Raw genomic sequence first — 21,280 nt, 5'->3', positions numbered from 1 at the left:
AAGCTCTCTAGAGAGTGGGAATGACACACATGCAGCCAGAGGAATTCATGTCTAAGCTAGGGGACCCAGCAGTGCTTTGCAGCTCACAGATCTGTGTGTTTTGAGTTACAGCATTCAACTTTACCACACAGTGCATCCAAAACTCTTGAGAAATTCCACTTCAAATTTGAAACAGCTTAGGAATATTCATTAGCTCCAGTTTTTCATTGTGAGGAATTAAAGCTATTTAGCAAGCAAAGGGAGCAGTTATAATTCTTTCTATTTCATCTTTGGATTCTCAGGAGACACAGTGCTATTTTTCTGCAGAGATGTCGCAGTCTGCTGTTTTAACTTAGCTGTCTTACAACTGTTCCAGTTCTTAGCAATTGTCAGGAGTGCGAGGAGGTAGAGAACATTTTTTGTTATGCCAGCTGGAGGAAAGAGTGGGGTATTTGCACATTTGCATTTCACTAATCTGGCCCTTTTGGCTGAAGTAGTGTCTAGATTAGAAGATAATTCAATTGTACTTATCCACCCCTAGGATTTACGCCAAATGTGTGCTGAGTTTCTGTGCTGGGCTAACTAATGTGCAGCTGAGCTGTGCCAGAAGGCTCAGCTATCATGTTCAGAGCCATTAGCAGTCAGTCCGATCAACTCCTGAAATATAAGAACCAGATTCTGACTGAAATTATGTAACTAAGCCAAATACTATAATCTGCAGGTTCGGTGGGAGTTGCATAGCTAAAATACCACATGCTATGTTGGAAATGTATCCCTCCTTGAGACCTCTAGTCCTGAATATTATTTGTTATTTCTAAATAGTTGGTTTACAGCTATTGCCACTGAAGAGTATTTTCTGATCTTAGTTGAGGTATGGTAGTAAATACGTTGCTAAAAATTCAGGCCATGCTTTTTCATTGGGATAAGACTGAAATTCCTATTAAACCTTAAAAGAACTGAAGTTCTGAGACTGCCATTTAGAAACTTTAACCTTAGTTAAAAAGAAAGAAATGACGGATGTGTAAATAAGAATGTGAAAAGACTTTTTGAAGTTCTGTGTAGAAACCCCCCCCAATTATGAGTCACATTCTGTGGATCAATTCCTGTGTCCTGAACCACAAGAGTTCCCTTGAGGTGCTGTATTTCCTAAAACAGAATAGTACATGTACAACTGTGCATATACATTTGACGTGGTTTCTCTGCAGGTAGAGGACACGCATCATTCTTACTCTATTCCTCTGGGTTTTAGTGCTGTCTTTTATCTTCTCCCCACTTAATTTCACTCAGTCTACTCTTGTGCCAGCCCTTCTGTTCTCCCTTTTCAGTATTTTCAGGACAAACCTGAACAATGGTAAAATTATATACCATTGAAAGCAGCAGAATATTTACACTGACTTGAGTGGAATTGGCAATTCAGTCATTTCATCCTACCCTTTCAACTCAAGGGAAATTTCTGTGCAAGTTAGAAGAGAATCTTTTTATAGATTATTTTAATAGTACTTAATAAAATGTATTTGAGCTATATAATTGTAGAGAATGGCTAGGTAAAAATAAATGGAAAGCTCATTGTTCTTTATCGTACACTGTCATGGTGTAGATTAATTGTGTAAGTCCTTTTAGTTTAGCTCATTTACAGAATAATGGGAAATCTGCTTATTTTCAGTTATTGTTGGAATGATTCTTACCTCTGGCAAACACTGTGCTGGTCTGTTGATAACTTGTCACTTGCTTCCCCTCCAGTATAGAGGGCTGTAATATACTACTCATAAAATACAATGACTCTGTTTAGGAGTGATGTCATTTCTTACAGGATTCTCTTACTCATTGCAGTCCATACACTTTGATACAAATTGAGAATCAAAACAGCCTTGGTGCAGAATTGGATAGTTGTGTCTTTAAACATGGTAGTGGTTATTGATATCCTGACACAGAGCAACATTTGCATGTATAGTGAAGAGCACACCATTAATGCCTCCATGCTTTCCTGACTTTAATAAAGCCTGTCATGCTGAAGAGGACTAAGCAGGTTTATTTTTTATGCTAGAGACCTCATAAACATAACAGTAGCATAAAGATGAACTTCATCTTTGTTGTTGCCTCTTACTCTTTCATTTGCTTTCCCAGTAAATATTAGTACGTCTTACAATAAATGCCTTTAGAAACTAATTTTATGATCCAGGTAAGCTATTTAGAGTCATATCTCAACATTTGGGAGTATTGCCTCTGCATAACTTATTCCCTATGGAAAGCATGGAAGTCATGTGTTACTAATTCTGTACTTATGAATAATAATATTAAAAGTCATCAATCACTCAAAAGCACCTATTTGAAAAATGGGAAAAGGCCTTTAATTAGAGCAATTATAATAAGGGAAGCAATAACAGAGAAAAAAAACAAACCTGAAAATGAAGGCCAAGATGCAGTTCATAAGGAGTGCTTATGCCTTACAGTGGAAGAATTGCCAAAATGCTGAAATTCGCTTTAATTAACCTTTTTACTTGCATCATCTAATCTGCTTCATGAAGACCCTATTTCAAAAGTCCCAGCCCATAAATGGAAATGCATTTACAGTCTTATTCTAGCAGCTGGGTGAGTAAAAAGATCTAACTACATCCTCTGATTGATTAACACTACTATTTATATCTGTTTTCAGATGGTCCCTGGTTAGAGTCTGTGTTGCACACTGTTCCCCAGTGTGATTGAGTATGATGTGTGTGGGAGCAGTAATGTCACTGAAGCACAATGAATGCCATATAATCACACATTTTGCAAATGTCACATTATGTCATCTATCACTGTATGCATATTCTGTAGTAACTTGCATGTGCCAGAGTATTGAGAAGTTCAAGTGTGAGAATACTGTAGTCAGAGAGTGTTTCATTTTTGCTTCTCATCTCATCAAAAAGATAGAACAAAAGAGGAAGGATTCACTAGCTAATGTATTTTTGTTTCAGTTGGCTATTATTAATACCTATCAGGGAAGACTGTATTGAAAAATACAGTGGGGAAATACTTCATCCTCTTCTGATAGAAGCTAAGCTGTGTGCCCTTCTGTAACATGCAGATTAAATCTGAAATTTCTTGGGGGATTTTATCAAAGCTGTTGAGACTTTGAACCTGCTGCAGTGTCTGGGCCTGAATAGATCAGATGGCTATATGATTAGTTTTGTTTCTCAAAGCCCATATTATTTGTTGCAGCAGTAGTTAATTGTGTGTTCTGCTTTGCTGCCCCAGCATTTTCCTTGTGCTGATGCATCAACATGGCTTTTGGAGGCAGAAGCAAAAGAAGGAATGGGCATAACTGAGTGCAAAGAAAGCTGCATCAGCAGGGGAAAATTAGAGAGCAACAGTTTAATGAATACTCCAAAAGGAAAATGGTTCCTTGCAGTGGCAAAAAAAAAAGGGTGTTCCTGTTAGCAATGATTAATCGTAAAACCTTTACCTTTAAGCAAGTAAATAGTATTTTCTTTTTGCAGGTAGGAAAAAATCAGGACTTTTTTGAATCCCCATGTAGTGGGATTTGTTGACTGAGATGATCTGCAAGAACAGGCACATGAATAGCTCTGAGCAAGATTAAATTTCTTTCTCTGAGGACAATCTTAAACTATGATGAAATAAAGGAATTTTATTGACAGCAGTATTTTACTGTGAAATTTCACCCATGCTGCTGCTTTAGAGGTGTGATAAATTCATATATAGAGAGGGAAAAAAAGACAATTACACCAGTGGACCAAAATGATCTTACCATTATAATTGAAACTTGGGAAAGACCTGTCAAAATATAGCAAGTTCAACAAAAATCTGAAGGAGGATGAAAACTACGTATGCATCTGTGTAAACAGCCACTCACTGCTCTTTCAGGAAAGCAGCAGATGTTTGTGAAACAATATTTTCACATTTTTATTTTGACACAATTAAATTTCAAATTTAATCTGTGTTTTTCAGAGTCAAACCAAAGGTAATAAGTTTCTGACACCAAAGCAGTACATTTCATTTTGTGCCAAGGTAATGGTATTTGGAATTTTGGGTTTGTCTGGTTTTGTTGATGAGCTTTACCATCTAGTGAGGAAAGGGCAATCAGTTGTTTGGGCTTAGACTGCTTTTAACAGTGGACTGCAGGGGAGCTTAGAATGCTGGTATGAAAAGCTGAAATGAAAAGTTAGGAGACAGCATGTCTCCTCCAGGCTACAAGCCATTGGAAAAGTTGACAATAATTTATCTTCTGTGAATGCAATGCTGCAGTTGCTGACACACCATAGGATCATAGAATCAACGGTTTGGAAAAAACCTTTAAGATCATCAAGTCCAACCATTACCCCAGCACTGCCAAGACCACCACTAAACCATGTCACTGAGGGCCTCGTCTACAAGGTTTTTGGACACTTCCAGGGACAGTGACTCCACCACTGCCCTGGGCAGCCTGTTCCAATGCCTGAGCACCCTCCCTATGAAGAAATTTTTCCTAATATCCAATCTAAACCTCCCTTGGCATAGCTTGAGGCCATTACCTCTTGTCCTGTCACTTGTTACTTGGGAGAAGAGACATCTCTGCACATGATTCAGAATTGAAATGTAGATCAATCACAGCATACAGCTGACAAATGAAGCACAAAAGGCATTTGTAGTTTAGCTTTATCAATTCATTGGTATTGGACTAGCTTGTAACGGTCAAACACAAAAGAAAAATGTATCAGAAGTAGAGGACATTTCCAGAGAATCTTAAGTAATTTAAAATACTGTCAGATTATTTTGGACCAAAATCAAGTGGTTAAATGAAATAGAAAAGACAGAAGGAGGATGAGGCCTTAAAGAACTGTCTTAAACGTTATTTATTTTAAGCATGTTCTTGGAAGCAACTGCATTCAGAACCTTCAGAGGTTGGTGATTGCATGAAATCCAGAAAAGGAAATTGCCCAGAAACTGAAGTAGAACTGGCAATGCTATTTTTGTTAAGCCTGGATGCATCGTAGAAAAGTGGTCAAGCAAGATGAATGGCAAAAGATAATGAACTCTGAAGGAACTGGATTTCAGCACACTCGTGTAGTAATAATGAGGATTGTTTCGTTGTGTCTATGTAGATCTGCAGTAGAAAACTACAGATTCAGAAAAGCCAGCTTACAGTCATTAGTGCAGGTTGAAGATAAATTTTCCATCAGCTCGATTTCTCATCCACCTGTTCTAACTTGGCATTAGGTAATCTAATTCCATTCCAACACTAAAGATTCCATGCGCAATCTTCAAATTGATACAAATTTACGAGATCACATTTAAAACCCAAAAGGATGGCTTTTGTAATCATTACAAAATGTATCCAGAAGATGTGTGTTCCCTCACAGCTGAAACAACAGTAAATTAAATCTTAAAGAGCAGAGTAGGCATCTCTTGTACTGGCTTTTTTTGACTGTGTCATTGTGGAAGGATAAAACCTGCTGAAGCAGAACCTTAGGACAAACTTTGCAAAATTGGTTTAATGCAATTTACTGTTTCAAATTGATTCTCATATGACACAGGATTTCTTTCATATGATATAATAACTCCCTGAGTAGAATATCAGAAAAAATCCTTGTGAAGGACTGTGCTGAAGAACATGATGTTGATCTGAAATCTACTGTTAATATTTTAGATAAGAAAGAAAACTGCATAAATCTTTGCTTGAAAATAATGGTACACTTGAATTACCATTTCCTTGTAATAATATAGCAAACCTTGTATTTTTATGTCCATTGTTATCTACTCTGTACTATTAAGCAATTGCTTGAATTCCCTTGTTAGCAATAAGACTACCTGTCATACTTTACCAGCAATGTTATGACTACTACTCGTTCATGGACAATATGCAACATTTTTTGGGGGAAATAGGCATGTGCCCAAGCTATTAAAATCTGTAAGGAAAGATGTTTGATGTCTAAAAAGTAGATTTTTTAATTCCTATTAGGTAAAAAAATGATCAAGTTTTGTAAGGATAGGGGTCTATATTAATAAGGTAACTGTATAGAAAGACAGAACTAACATTTCAGATGCTTCCCAGATCCAAGTATGAATAAGTATCTCAAATTTGGATACTTGCGCAGAAGGTTCTGGTTCCTAGGATTTGAAAAAGACTGGAAATACCACAGGATCCAGCTTACTCCTAGTTTCAGTCGGGATCTAAAAAACACATGAAAAGTCATATTACGCTTTTGTATTATGTTCATTTGTAGTCTTCCCTGCACTACAGGATAGTGAAGGGGTTTTTGTCCTAAAATTGGTATTAGAAAGTATTTTTCTGCATTAGAATTATGTAAGGACATATAGTAGTTCCCAGTGGAGAGTACCACTCTCTGGTCCGCTTCTTTCTGACACTATTAAAGTGATCAGTAGTGGCTTAGAACTTCCAAAATGGTTGAAGTTCAGCAACACTTTGTCTCAGCTATGTGCAGTTAGAAGATGTCCCATTTTTGTCATACAACATCTGTACCCTTACCCTGTCTTGGTTGCCAGTGAAGAAGCCAAATAGAGTGCAAGAGATGAAGGTATCCCACCTGCAGAGATATTTTCTTCTGGTTTAGTGTATACAATCTGATGCTAATTTAGGGCCCAGTCAGTGAACTGCTGACCATTTTCTAATATCCTCAGTTGGCTCTAGACTAAGGGGTTTGTAGGATCAGACTGTTAAAGATCGTTTGATTCTTGCTGATTACAAGGTTCTTAGCCTTACTAATATTTCTTGCATTAAGCTCAGAGTCCTGGGGGAGCTTTGCCATGACCTCAATAGGAGTTTGAATTCGAAAGGTCAGAGGGAAATAATACATAATTCAGTTCTCAAAAGTATGCCAAATTTGTCTTAAATATTTTGTAACTAAGGTGTGTTCTAATAATCAGCAAATATCTATGCCTTTGGAAAGGAGTTATTTCGCCAAATCTATTTGAACTAATACATATTTCATTATTTTAAAACTGTAGATTATTAAGTCTCTAGGCATTTGGGTTTTTTTCTCTTTATGCATCAGAGGTACTAGTAGCCGTATGCTATGGCTTACAGTATCTCTAGATTGTGGTCTATATATTCTTCATTGATTTAAAATGTATTGTGTATTCCATACTGCAAGGCTGACAGGCATGAAGGCAAGCTGTGTTTTGTGATACTGAATAGTGGTTGGTTTGTGTTGGGTTTTTAAGTATCTGAAGTTGTCTTCAAGTACTTTTGGAGAAAGTTTTACAGTTCTGAAGCACTGAGAGTTTACTACCTTTATTTAAATTATCTTTGGCTGATTTTTTCTGAGTTGTAGGGGAGGAAGACAGGACCTGCAGAACATCTTTGAAAGGAGAGCTGTAAGTGAACTGAGAAAATGAATACTCCCGATACTTGAAATACACATCTTGATGTATGGTCTACTGAGATTTTGCTGTAGAATTGTAGGTTAAGCAGAAATGCTGATCAGAGTTTGTATCCTGAAATATTCCATATCTCTAGTGCAAAACGTTACTGAGGGCCACTGCAAACAGCACAGTTTTAATTAAGAAGCTGATACCAGAATGAAAGATAGATGAAATCAGCTACAGACTGTATGAGGAATTCCTCATGAGGAATTAACGGTAAAGCTTTTCATAATCTTTCATGCTTTGACTAAAAATATTAACACTATAAAAATTCTTCAGGGGGCAGAGTTGAGGTGGTAGCTGCAGAGTGATCAAAACATAAAAGAGGCACATTTTCCCTTTTTATGGGGAGGCCTCTTTCAGACTTGTCGTATGATGGATTTGAAATGAAAGTTTAATGGACTCTCAGTTTCTCAGATAGCCATCTTTCCACAGCTTCATTATTAACAACAGTTTAATCTTAGCTGGCTCGCTCTCTTTTTTTCTAAGCTCTTGATAATTAGCTTAATAAGCAATATAAGAAAAAATACTCAGATCGTAAAGTTAAGACAGTGTTCCATATTCAAAAACCAATGTAAAACCAGTCTCCAACAAGTTTTGCAGAAGCGTTTACTTCACAGTTGTTTGAATTAAAACTTAATGAGTGTAAAAAGCATGTTAATAGTGTGAATGGATTTTGTATTTAATGTATCCAATAGTACATGAGCTATATTTTTCCCTCCCAGCCCTATATTAGTAATGATGATGCCATTTTGATGGCTGATATTGTATAAAATATTTTTCGATGAATGTTTACAGTACAGAGACTGTTTTGTTAAGGTGTCAGAAAATGAGAGCTGGGAAACAAGTGGATGTACAATAGCTGCTGGGAAAAATAAATGTGTAGCATTAAGTAAAACAAAATTTCAAAATGTGTGAATACATTTTTACAGGATCTGATCCAGAGCCATCGTCACTTAAATGCTCTGTTTCACTTGCAAGCCAAATGTACCAGGTTCTTGAACACGCCAGCTCTTCCAGTGCTTTTTTGGGAGTAGCAATGCAAACTCTGTGTTCCTTCTGAAGTCCAAAAAGGTGGGAAGTCCTCCACCACGACTCATGCCTTCTGAGTTTATGTGGGTGCAGCTGTGTCTAGCCACTGAAATCCACTGAGTATTTTGCAAGGATGAAGCAGGCAGAAGTAAAAGTCTGAAATTTCACCCTACAAGGCCCTTTACAGGGACAGTGGTCGAGGGACAGCCCTATGTATTACTTTCCTTGAAAGCAAAGACTGTCAAAAATATGGGCTTCTATGTCATATAGTCAGAACTGATGGTAGCCAACTGCCTTAATCCATAACCTTCCTACATCTTACATTGTATCCAGAATGGTTAAAAAAAAAAAAAATCTTTACAGTGAAGAAAGAAGGGAATGCAATAATACAAAGTCTTTTATATTAATTTATTTAGTTTAATACCCATTCTGTTCAGTTACTACCTTGTTTTCTTTTAATGATCCTATTAAAATTTTTTCTTACACAATCTGGGATACTAATAATAAAGACTAAACTAATTTGTATTTTAAATTTAGAGATTGAACATGTGTTCTTATGAGAATCATTTGTTACCTCACTTTGAAAAAGTAGGTTGCTGAGTCCTTAGCCTCTCTCAAGGTGTGACTGTATCAGTTTAGTGCAGGGATGATTAATAAAGCCCATACAACTGCAATTCAAATCTATTAGCAGTAGTTAGAGAACATATTAGTATTGCATACCTCTGTTTCTGCATATTAGGCAAACTAATGCAAGCTGACTTGAAATCACGATCATAATAGAATATTCTAGTTGTCTGATGCTTGAAGACTGATAAAGTTACCCACTTTGTCTAATGAACCATTGCTTTTTCTTTAATGAACAACAATGGTAAGGACTTTCAAGAGGCATAAGTGCATGATGGTATCTGAGTACTATCTTCAAAACTTATGAAAAACCCTGATGAAGTTGTTTTCTATAAACAACTTTAACAACTAAAAGACAGAAGAAACAGTCTCTGGAATTTCATCAATATTAAGTAAATTAAAAATAGTTTGTTAGTCAGCAGCAACCACTGCTGTCTGTCCAGTTCCCTGTATTTTACAGTGACCAACGGTAAGGTGTTTGATAAGATAGTTTAAGAATATGCAGTTGGCAAATATACAAAATAATCTGCTCAAGTTGTAAGTCTTAACCTACTATACATAGAAGTTCAAATCTTCAATATCAGGATGTTCCTTTGCAGCTATTTACTTTTATTAATTAAAAACAAACAAAACAAACCCAAAAGCAGTCCAATCCCTTCTTGAATCTTATTAAAGTGCTCCCCTCAACAGCTTCTTGTTGGATTGAAGCTGGTAGGCCTATAGACACACATCATGTAAAAAGTATTCTTTTCGAATTTGCAGACCTTTTTTTCATTACTTTCCCTTAATTTTTGTTTTGAATTGGAATAATTGATTTTTAATCTATATTTGTCTGCATTTTTACCTGTAACTACAGAATTTTCTCAATACAGAAAGTTTTCATTCAACAAAGGGTACTTGAAGAGTAAGGAAGTGACTGACACAGTTTCTGAAATGTGGCAATAGTATTGCACTTAAAATCACTAATGTGTTTGGAATCAATGGCATAAATTTAATTTCTCATCATTTCGGCCATGCATGTAGGCTTTTTAAGCTTCTCCCAGCAGCATAAATAGTTGTGTACAACACTGAGACCATTTTAACTGAGTATTGCAGTTACTGTGACAGAAGAAACAGTCTCTGGAATAACTGGCTCCTTGGCCCTAATTTTTTGTAAGTTCAAAACTCGTACCTTGAATTTGCATTAAAAATTAAATTGCCAAGCAATATACAGCCAAGAGTATTAGTAGATTTTGTTTGGTTTAATTGTATTTAAAAGCAAATTCTTTTGTAATAAAATCGAAAACCTTTGAGTACAGCATTTAGAGAGAAGGTCATGTCTTTTCTGAGTACTTAAACAATGTCTGATGAGGTTTCTACCTCAACGTATTAGTAGATTTTAAAATATCCACCTGTAATATTGTATAAAATTATGCACATGTATGTGGCAGGAGTTTCTGACCTTAAGGATTAAAATTATAGTCACTAGATAAAGGAAGTAGGAACAAGAAGGAACAGAGGCACCTAAAAGTTGGTGACTTGCCCATGACGACAAAGGGAATGCACCGCACAACTGGATATTGAACCCATATTTTATCCTTCCCTGGCTAGTATCTGATTTGCAAAGTCACTTTTTTTTATGCAAGAGATCTTACTGGCATTTTCAGAGAGCTCATCATTCCAAACCCTCCTGCATACCAGGCTCAGGGCTCTGCAGATATTATGGCAAAAAAGTTGTGTGCTGAAAAGGAAATGGAGGGAGTAGCCATATGGCTTCATGAAGAATAACTGGAGTATCTGGCAATCCAGGATACTCATGTGTCCCAAAATTGTTTGGTGCTTCTGCGTTGTATAAGGTACTGATTTTCTGTATCTGTCTCTTGTTCCATCTAAATCACAAAATAGGAATGGGAAGGAAGTGGGTGAAAATGCGTTCCTCAGCATCTATGTGTGTTCAATGTATGCTGCTGGCTGGCTGAGAGTCAAATGATAGCCTATGAGAAACTGCTGAAAAAGCTTTCCAAGCTATCTTTGATTTTTCTTTCTTTTCTTGCAGCATAAACATACAAAGTGTTAGGACAAAATTTCCTAAGGTTCATTTGTTTATTTTGGGTTTTTTTCCTCTGCATGACTACTAATATAACTCTGTTCTTTTCAACAGCCACACAGCATTGTCCCAGGCATCAGAGAACATAACAGTGCACCTTTGGGGATCTGATTAGGGACTAGTATGTGAAGGTGATTTCCTCTGATCAAAGTCCTTGTGTTTCTGTCCCCATCCTCTGCAGCACTGCGGAGTCGATCAGGACGGTCCATCATCAATGGAAACTGGGCAATTGATCGACCTGGGAGATACGAAGGTGGTGGGACAATGTTCATTTATAAACGCCCAAATGAAATCTCCAGCACTGCAGGAGAGTCGTTTTTAGCAGATGGTCCAACGAATGAAGTCCTTGATGTCTATGTAAGTTTGCTGTATTTAGATTAATCTTCCTGATGGGGAAAAAAAAATTGTTCAATTCATTGTTAACACGCAACACTAAAATCGTATTCAGAACCAATACTTTGTTACTGTTCCATTCCTTTAATTTTGAAACATTATTTTTGATACTTTACTATGGCTTGCTGTTGCTCCCATCTTGCTCCAGATCATACAAAATCTAAATAAAGATGAAGCCCTTTTCTCTCAGACTTTACTGATCCACTAAAACCAATTTTACTTGTTCAGTAAAACAGAGATAAAGCATAGAAACGTGAATTGGATTTTCTCCAGGTACTTTCCTTCTCAAGAAAATTCGGTGCAGTTTAATTTTACAGTGAACTGAAGCAAATTCCTAAAACAGACAAGGCCTCTCACAGAGTGATACCATCTTGGTGTTCTTTAAAAAAACCCATAATTGCAAAAAGCTATAGAATGTGGGATTTGAAGCAGTGCAGTTTTTAATATGAAGCTGTTCTAGGAGACAATAGATAACAGCCATTTGAGAAAGGAAGAGAGAAGATAAATTGTGGTTAAGAGGGGGGAATCATATTGAAAAAGCTGTTTACTTCAGATGGGACGAGTTTTTACTACATCATATTGAAATAAAAAATATAACTGGAATTGATTGCAACTTATTCAAAGATAAATGGTGTGTTTTGAGATTATACACTTTCACATGATAAAATCCATTCATTGAAAAATATAAGTTAACTGGTGAAATGGTTGTTTCATTCAGCTACGACTTTTTTGCCCTTAAGTGCACTATAGGGTAGAAAAGTGCTGGGTTATTTCACAGAAAAGCAGATAGTAACTACCCTGATTACTTAGCTGGGAAAAGTTAAATGTTGGCAAAGTTATTCCTATCTGCTATATGGTCTCATAATAAAGCAATGGAGTAATTACGCAAACATTACTTCTTTTTGGGTAATTCCTCATTGATTGCAATGTAAGACTGGCGAAAGCCTAGAAGATTAAACAGTTGGGCTTGTAGATTCTGCAATGCACACTCCATGTTTTTAAAATATATGTGTCGTTGCGTAGGATAGGATGCTGTGAGCTGAGGTTTGGTCTTAAGTTTTTACTGTCGGCTGACCGATGCCTAATAACGTAATGACCCGGACAGAAAAGGGTCAGGAAATGGATTAGACAGATATTTCCAAAGTAATACAGTAAAAAAATCCCTTAAGCTTAAATTTATCAGCTTTTAATGTTTTGGTTTAGGCTTAGTCTCTTCTTTTTTCACTTTCGTAATGAATGTAAGAAAGCTGGCATCATATACATCATATGGCATCATATACATCGCTTTGTCAGTTTTGCTCTGTGACTGCTGCTATGGATGCACATCTAATTTGCCTGGACTCTTATCTGAGATGTTCCTTGCAGATATGAGGAATCCTACAATTTCTTTATAAACTGATAGTTCAGTGTCTTTTTCAAGATAGTGTGGGAAGATAAAAATGGATAGTGCTAGATGAAAGAAAATCAATCATCAGTATGAGACAGCCTCTTTTACACGTTTGAAATTTGTAGCTGCACAGATATGGATGTCCTTTTTTCAGGCTTTGTTGCAGTTCCTGAATCATGTCATTCTCTTTTCATCTATACCCATGATCTTTGTGCTCTGTGTAGAAAAATGAAGAGATTTGCAGATAGGAACTGCAAATGGCTTTCTGGTCCTTTTTTCTGAGATCATGCTGTCTGTGTTCCACTCTAAAAATGTAGAGGAAAAAAGTCTCCAAGTTACAGCAGGTTGTAATTAGCAAGATAAAAAGAGATACAAGTTTGTCCAAGTGTGAAGTATACATTGCTACAAAGACTTAGGTCCACTAACTTAAAGCTAGGTATTTTCCTGCAGGAAAGCTGTGACAATACATTCACAGGGGCTTAATCAGTTAAGCTCCTTCTAATATGTGCCTGTCAATTGTTTTGAGAAATGTGATGGAAAAATCATGGGAACCATTTGAAAGCTGTTCCTGGAATCATCTAAAGAACAGGGTCCTGATTCTGGAAGGTGGTGATGGGGGTACTCTTCTGCTGAAGTCATCTTCTCAGTGCTCAGTTCTCTTAGGACCAAACACAAAGAGGGTGTGTTTTTTGGATGACACAGTAACATGGGAAGGACCAATCCCCACAAAAATATTGCAGGCGGTGCATTATTAGATGGTTCAGAAAAGTGAATGATCTCTGAGGGACAGAGCTCAGAGGAATAGCTATTATATTTGGCAAGGAAAAAGTGATTTTGACACAAGGGAAAACAAAGGTCTGAATCCCTAGTTGGTGTTAATTGGTGTGATGAATTTAGTGAAACCTTGAAGTATAAATGTGCTCTGCTGGGTCATAAAGCCATTGGCATAGCATGACTTTTTTCAGCCCATGGTTTATCAGAACCAAAGAGCTGGTGCAAGCTCTGGTGTTTGTTTTGTTTGGTGTAAGCTGGGGCTTCTACCAGACCAATCCCCACAAAGAGTTCAAGACTTTTAAAGCAGCAGTCAGTAGAAGCAGTACTGAAGTGATCAAAGCTAAAGTGGTGAAATTAGCGGCTCATGGCACCCCTGTATTTCTAGTGCGAGTATGCTCAGGCCCTCAGGAGCAGCAGCAGCAATGTAATAGAAGCCAGTTGGGTATGAAGTGTGCTGCTGACAGTTTTTAAAAGCTTTTATAAAGTCATATATTGCACAGGTCTTATTTTACCTAACTGCTTAACAAGCACACAAGAAGTGACACTGACTTTCAGAGGCGTGCTTATGTCAGCTAAAATGGGCTTGTGCAGCAGCTTTCTGAAACCACTCGGCTTCATTTTCACATATAAAGGAGAAAACCTTATGGTTCCTGCCTGTGTTTCATAAAGAACACTTTGATAGAGGAGTTGTGGCTAGCTGTAAAGCAGTGAGAGAGTCTGTCTGCACATATATTACATCTTCATTCAGTTGAAAATTAACTTGGAAGGATACAGGAGGGTTGTATTGAGCACTCTTCAGCTTCTATAACAAGTATGTGGGTCTTTGTGATCTGTTCACTTGATCTTTATTATGCAATGCTTATGGCAAGAGCTGCATAATGTTAGAACTTCTAGCTAGTTGATTGTTGAGTCTCCATTGAATGGTGGAGAGGGTAGGTGCACGGTGATGAAAGAACAGTTTCATTTGTGAGTTTTGAGAGGTGTTACATGTGGAAGAACACATATATGCTGTCTGCATGTGCTCTGTTTGAGTACAACTGATGAATCTTAAAAAAGGCAGTTGGCTGGATTTGTAGATTATGGTCTGTGGAATTTATTTTTCTCTGCTTTGTTTCTTCCTTGCTTATATTTCCTCAGACCTATTAAGGTTTTTCTACATGAGAATGTTTTGGTGACTGTAGGATTGTCTCTTCTGCTGCTGAGGCCTGGTGTGTGTGGGCCTCTGCTTCCCACGCTGGCGAGAGGCAAGGCTGTGGCTGGTGCAGCCACAACTGCACCTTGGCCTAGGGCACGTCAGGTTTACATTTTTCAAAGAAGATTTAGAGAAGCAGTTTGTCTGCCATCACAAGCTAGCTCAGTTTGCAAATGTGGTAACCTGCATGGCCTTACTTTTCCCAGAAACAAATACCTTTATTTATTACTATTTATTCATTTATTTTTCTTTGTGGGGGTACACACCATCATTAATCATTGTTTCTATCCTGACCGATCATAAATAACATTACGTAGTTGATCAGTTCAAGTACATAATTAAGTATTAGTAATATAACAAGTAGAAGAACTGAATATATGGCTGGTTTTCTTTTTAGATGATACATCAGCAGCCTAACCCAGGGATACACTATGAGTATATCATTCCAGGAGACAATGTCATTAGTCCTCAGTTGCTTGCTCACAGGAGGCCAGGTAAAATGCTACTATTTCCTATTGTTAAACACATTTAGTTACCCAGCAAGCTAATGGAGAAATTCATATCATTAAATTAATTGTAAATGGTGCCAGTGATGTGGGAGAGGCCTGGAATTTTACCATTGAAAGAGAAGTCTTTATAGATTTGGTAACATCAGTGAATTAATACTGGCAGGGATTATTTATACTGTCGCAGTGCATCTGGTCATATATTTCTACTTTCAGTAACAAATTTGTTGTCAAAATGTTAACCATGGCTTTGCATGAGCTGGAGTGTTGTAACCATGTCTCAGAATTTAAATGGAACATGATTTTTCTCTTCAGAGTTTGAGATAATTTAAAACAACCCTTTGCCCTTTGAAAGTTGGTTTCCTTTCCCAACTGGAGAGAATCAAACACAGAACTGTTGCCTTCCCAAGCTAGAATCTGGGCAGCTTCTGCTCCTGACAGAGCTGTGGATACATGCTGTGTGTACTGGTATAAAGTTCTGAAGGACAGTAGAAAATATGCAATTGAGTTTGGTCCTACTTTTAATGTTTGTGACTTGCCTTGTTCCTAATGCAGAGCAGCTGTGCTGTGACATGGGGAGGCACAGAACACAGAGCATGGGACAAAAAAAAGGGCTTTGGGAAATTTTGACACTGGCTGCATTAACTCTACAGTGTGTTTGGAGGTTCTTCAGTTTCTAATGTATTTGCTAGCTGAGACTTGGTTATCTTAGTTTAAAAGAACACAATCTTTGCAGGACACTGCTAGGAGGTCTCTGCATTGCAGATTAATGCTGCTTTCAAGTTTAATGATGCTTCAGTTGTGATTATTAGTGTATGAAAATATAGACTGATCTTTGCAAGTGAGGCTCATTATTTTATTTTTCTGTTATTGTCCATCGTCAGGGGAGCCCTTGAATGGTCAGTTAGGAATGCCAGAAAGCACAAATCATGAGGATGAGGATTTGCATAGGGAGACAGACACTCTCACTGGACAGCCAGCTGGAACTTTTCCAGTTATTCAGCCAGGAAGATTTCCCTCTCATCAGCCAGAAAACCAGGTGCCTGCTGTGCAACCACCAAGACAAAACCGAGAACACAACTGGAAACAGGTTGGAAAAACTGAGTGCACAACTACCTGTGGGAAAGGTGAGTGCTTCATACACCATGCACAGAAAATAGATGACACACAGGAGGGTTCCAGCATGGGAGAGAAGCATGGGAAAAGCAGCGTGACTATTCAACAGCTCTTGTATACCCAAAGCATTGCTGTCCCTGGTGTTTTCTGTTATCTTACAATCAAAAGACACATCAGTACTATTATGTGTGCTTATATTTAAATCAGAGGAAACAACAAAATTAAATATCTGAAAAAGTATGGAAATGAAAAGGGAATATATGGCATTTGCCTCTGAAAGGAAATATTTCAGGATTTTATGGCAAGCTGCTCTCTCTCACACCCTTGATACACAGCTGCTTTCCTCAACATTCTTTGGCATTCATTATCCTTCCATTTGGCCTCTCCAGCTTTGTCTGATACACCCTCAGTGCTTTTTGCTTTTTTGTCAACAGTATTCTGATCTTTATGGGAAAGTTTCACAGGGATTTCATCAGTCATATCTTTGCCTCATTTGATGTTGCTGGAACAGCAATAATACAACTTCAGAAAACTGAGTTTTCATGGGGTAGAAGTGGGAAGGAAGAGGGACAGGAAGAGACTGATAATTAGTGAGCTTTTGAGATGTGGTGGATACATTAGTTTGAGCTTGTCAGAGTAATCTTTGCGATAAGACATTTGCGATGACCATGAATTCAATATTGCATAGCACAAGCAATTGTTTGGAAGAATAGGCTTTTGTGATAGTAAAAGTGAAATATTTTGTACTATACATAGCCACCCATCACCATACCTAAAAAATTGCAAACTTTGAAATAAAGACATACCAGTGAGGGAACTCAGCTGTCTGTCACCTGTTCATATACATTCAGAACATTTCCTTCCTAATTAGTTTGAGAGGACACTGCGTATTTGGTCCAAGACCAGATAAGTGTCCATGTTATAGCTACAGATAAAGCTAAAAAAAATCCGGCAATATTGATACCAGGCGAAATTCCTTTCCAGTATACTGAGAAAACTTTTTGCCCTGGAGAAATTACTGCAAAAGTATTAGAGCTAAAATCAGCCCCTAAAAGTCAGAAGACTTTTTGAAGTCAGCCTTTTTGTGGAGAAAAGGAGGGAACGTAATCCAGAATGATTTTGATTGGCATTTAAATACACTATGAGTCCTAAATACAAGTCATATGGGCAGAATCCTTAATTGCACCTGATTATTGTTTAGCAGCAATCAGTGATAATGCCTGCTGAGTCTCTGGATTGTCATAGATGTGGTGAATTTTAGTATCCAAATCAGGTAATTTATGATGCCGTTGCAGGAACACATCAGGGTAAATGTGTTCTTTCTTTACATCATAGAACTCTTGGTTGTATTTCATGTCAACCTTATGGACATTTGAACATAGTTCTTGCCATTTTTTCAGCTATTGGCACTGATATTAATAAAATCTGAGTCAAAATGACGATAGCAAAATTACAGGAGAACAGAATTCAAAGGATGTCTTTCAGCCTCCTATAAGTTTAAATTTACTCCATAAAATTTAGCAAGAGAACTGTCAAAAATGAGTATCTCTCTTCCCATTACTTGGAGAACGTACGCATGATCTGATCAAATTAAATTCAAATGAAACTGGAACTTGAGAGCAGGATCCTGACACTGTTGAGACTGTATGAACATTCCTTGTGATCTTGGTGTGAGAAGCCTGTATGAATTGCTGATGCCTCTAATCTAAGAAGGAAATCATTCCAGGAAAAGTTTGCAGGAAGAAAGGTAAACCGTGTATCTGCTTGTTTGCTGAAATAGTATTCCACTTGTGCTTATTTCATTCTGAGAAAGAAAGTCAGAAAACCTACAATAGAGGTTTCCTGTGCCACCACTGTATCACATTGAAGAGGAGGGGTTGCTGCCACTTTACATGGTATAAACATGGCAGAGAGAGAATCAGTAGTACTTTTGTACTACTGTCTAAAAATAACTAAAAATACATTTTTTCTTAAGTCTTTCTTTTGCTGTTTATGTACTATAGAGTTGCCTTTCACATCCCTTGCCTGATTCAGCTCCAGGTGGGCCTTGCTTTTCCTAACCCCATCTCTGCACAAGCAGCATCACTGTACTCCTCTGGGATCACCTGCCTCTGCTTACATCTCTTGTATTTCCTTTGTATGTCTAAGTTTAGTTAGGAGCTCCTTGCTTATCCATGCAGGCCTCCTGCCACCTTTGCTTGATTTCTTAGTTGTTGAGATGGACCTTTCTTGACCTTTCTTGGTCTTTGTATATCAACTGACTCTCTTGGACCTACCCTATGGCTTTATCCCACAGGATTCTTCTAAGCAGCTCTCCGAAGAGGTTTGGGTCTGCTCTTCTGAAATTCAGGGTTGTGGTCCTCCTTTTTGCCCTGTTCCCTCCTCTTAGAATCCTGAACTCTACACACCATTTTATGGTCACTGTAGCCAAAGCTAGCCCTGATTTTCACATTGCTGACTTTTTCTGCCTTGTTTTTATGTATCAGGTGTAGCAGAGCACCTTTCCTGGTTGGCTCCTTGATCACCCATGTCGGGAAACTTAATAATGTACTCTAACTTTTCACTTTCTGAATACAAGTAGGCACGTTAGCACCTTGCTCTTTGTCATCATTTGGGTAGTGAATTTGCAATATTAATAGAAGTAGAGGTCTGTCTTTTTGCTTTAGCATGAAAATTGTTTAAAGACTGAACATTAAATATGGAGAGTAGTGATTTTTTTTTTAGTCTACAATAGTTTTTATCCTGTAAACTTTATCTTATCTTTTTTTTATCTTTTCAAAAACCAGGTAAAGTGGATAATACCACGTAACTCTCAGTCTCTCCAGAAGCAGAGCAGAATGACTGCTCAGTTTTCTTCCTCTCAAGTCTGTGTTGTGGCTGCTTGGCTGCAATTTTTTTCCTGAATTGCCTGAATACTTAATGTTTGTACTCTCTGCAGTATAAAGATCTCATGCAGACAGGAGCATGTTTTCTCACCCTTTCCAACAATGCTGTGCTGTACTTTCTATATACTAAAGGACTTCCCTTAATACTGCAATGTAAACAGTATTCAGCTCTCACATTTGGAAATTTTGGATAAAATCTTAGTCTATATTTCCTGTTCGGTTATGCTTTTCCTTTCTGCATCAGTGTTGAGTGCTACTGTTATGACTGCAGAGTCTTTTGCAATGCATCACTTAATTTTCTTCTTCATTTCAGGGTCACAGTACCCAGTTTTCCACTGCGTCAACAGAATCACTCATGAGGAGGTATCTGAGAGTTACTGTGACAGCAGTACCAAACCCATTCCAGAAGAGGAAGCCTGCAACCTCTTCCCATGTCCAGCTTTGTAAGATACTACAGTTTACATCAAGTGAAATAAGACAATGTCATTGAGGTTTTGCATGCAAAAGAGGCTATTCTGAGTAGAAAATTATTTTGAACTTTTAAGTGCTATGCATTTGTGTCCTAAAGTGTAGTGGATATTTTTTCCTTAGTTGTTGGTAGCCTTCTTCCCCTTCACAGGGATCAATAGCATTCAGAGAAGACAAAAGGGAAGTTGGCAACAAGTGGCTCTGTAGTAATTTCTTAAAACTGGTGTGATTGTTCGGGCATACACAATATACAGGGTCTCTCCATGGGTATGTTTCTTTTCAAGTGGCAGGGGTCCTCATATACCTGTCTAAAGGAGCAGCTCTGTAAGTTATATCATAGGATCACACAGGATCACAGAATAGTTGAGGTTGGAAGGGACCTCTGGAGGTCATCTGGTCCAACCCCTCCGCCAAATATGACACTCCACATTGGATCAGTGTACTGTAGTAAATATAGTATCATATTTAAAGATGAGATTAGGCTGATACTGCTCACAATGGCACTCTCAGAAACATCACCTCTCTTTCCTGGAATTCAGTGGTCCTTCAGCTTGAAGACTGGACTCTGAAGTGGTCGTCCTTGTTTCCAGCACACTAATACAACCACCTCATGTGTGATTTCCTTCTGAAAAGACACTTGCCATCAGGAGACTGTGACTTAGAATTGGCTGGGCAACTTCTTTTAAACAGGAAAAAAAAAAGGTCAATTCATCCAGGGGGTATACCAAGAAAAGCAAAGGGTTAAACCCAGTTGCCATTATAGCTACTTTATTTCAGGTCAGCAGCTGCATGTTCCATCTCTCTTGTGGTTACATTCTTCAGTTCTTTTCTGAGCAGCAAGTTGGCCACTCCTTATCCCATGGAAGTTTCTAACGGTGTTAAGTGCTGTTACAGTGTTAGAGATGCCTGACAAGCAATTTCCTAGTGCATATTAGATACTCAGGAATTTCTGAAGCCATTTACTTGGAGACATCTTCTCTCACCAACCATTTTTCTCACCTTTTTCTTTCTAGTAACTCATATCAATTCAGCTTGATTTGTTTACAGAGGATAATATCAAGAATATAATCAAAGATATGTAAATATTTATTTAAAAGAGTACAGAGATTTTGCTTGCTCTCCAGAAGAGTTCTGAAATGTGTGAACAGTTCAGATGCTTTCCTTATTTGTGTATGTCCTCATGCTTGAAATGAAAAGTGAGAGGAGAAAATGACATGTTTGTACAAAAGTGATTAAATAAATACAGTGAAATCTTGGAATGAGAAGAATATATCTAAGGGATTCTTTTCATCTCTAAAATTAAATGTATTTATTCATTGCTTACCATTTGCTATTTCAGTTTTACTGATGAATCAATGCCTAGATAATAGTCTTTAAAAAAAGAAACAGCTATTCGTGGCTTAATTAATGTTTGTAGTATGTCTTGAAACCATGAATTGTGCAATCTGTATGCATGCTTATTATTACAGGTAGATTAGT

General features: G+C 37.6%; 1 protein-coding gene across 2 annotated transcripts in view; it reads left to right on the top strand.

Moving 5' to 3' along the window:
* Positions 1–21,280, top strand: part of THSD4 (thrombospondin type 1 domain containing 4) — a 278,723-nt gene that overhangs the window by 231,897 nt on the left and 25,546 nt on the right. For both annotated transcript variants that reach the window (XM_030497701.1, XM_030497702.1), the window contains 4 exons: positions 11,262–11,437; positions 15,224–15,320; positions 16,217–16,459; positions 19,647–19,776. In XM_030497701.1, the coding sequence (XP_030353561.1) occupies positions 11,262–11,437; positions 15,224–15,320; positions 16,217–16,459; positions 19,647–19,776 (646 nt within the window). The remainder of the gene's footprint in view (positions 1–11,261; positions 11,438–15,223; positions 15,321–16,216; positions 16,460–19,646; positions 19,777–21,280) is intronic.

The sequence above is a fragment of the Strigops habroptila genome, chromosome 9 (assembly GCF_004027225.2).
Source record: "Strigops habroptila isolate Jane chromosome 9, bStrHab1.2.pri, whole genome shotgun sequence".
Lineage (NCBI taxonomy): Eukaryota > Metazoa > Chordata > Aves > Psittaciformes > Psittacidae > Strigops > Strigops habroptila.
The sequence above is the reverse complement of the archived record's forward strand: the minus strand, read 5'-3'. Positions and strand labels throughout refer to the sequence as shown.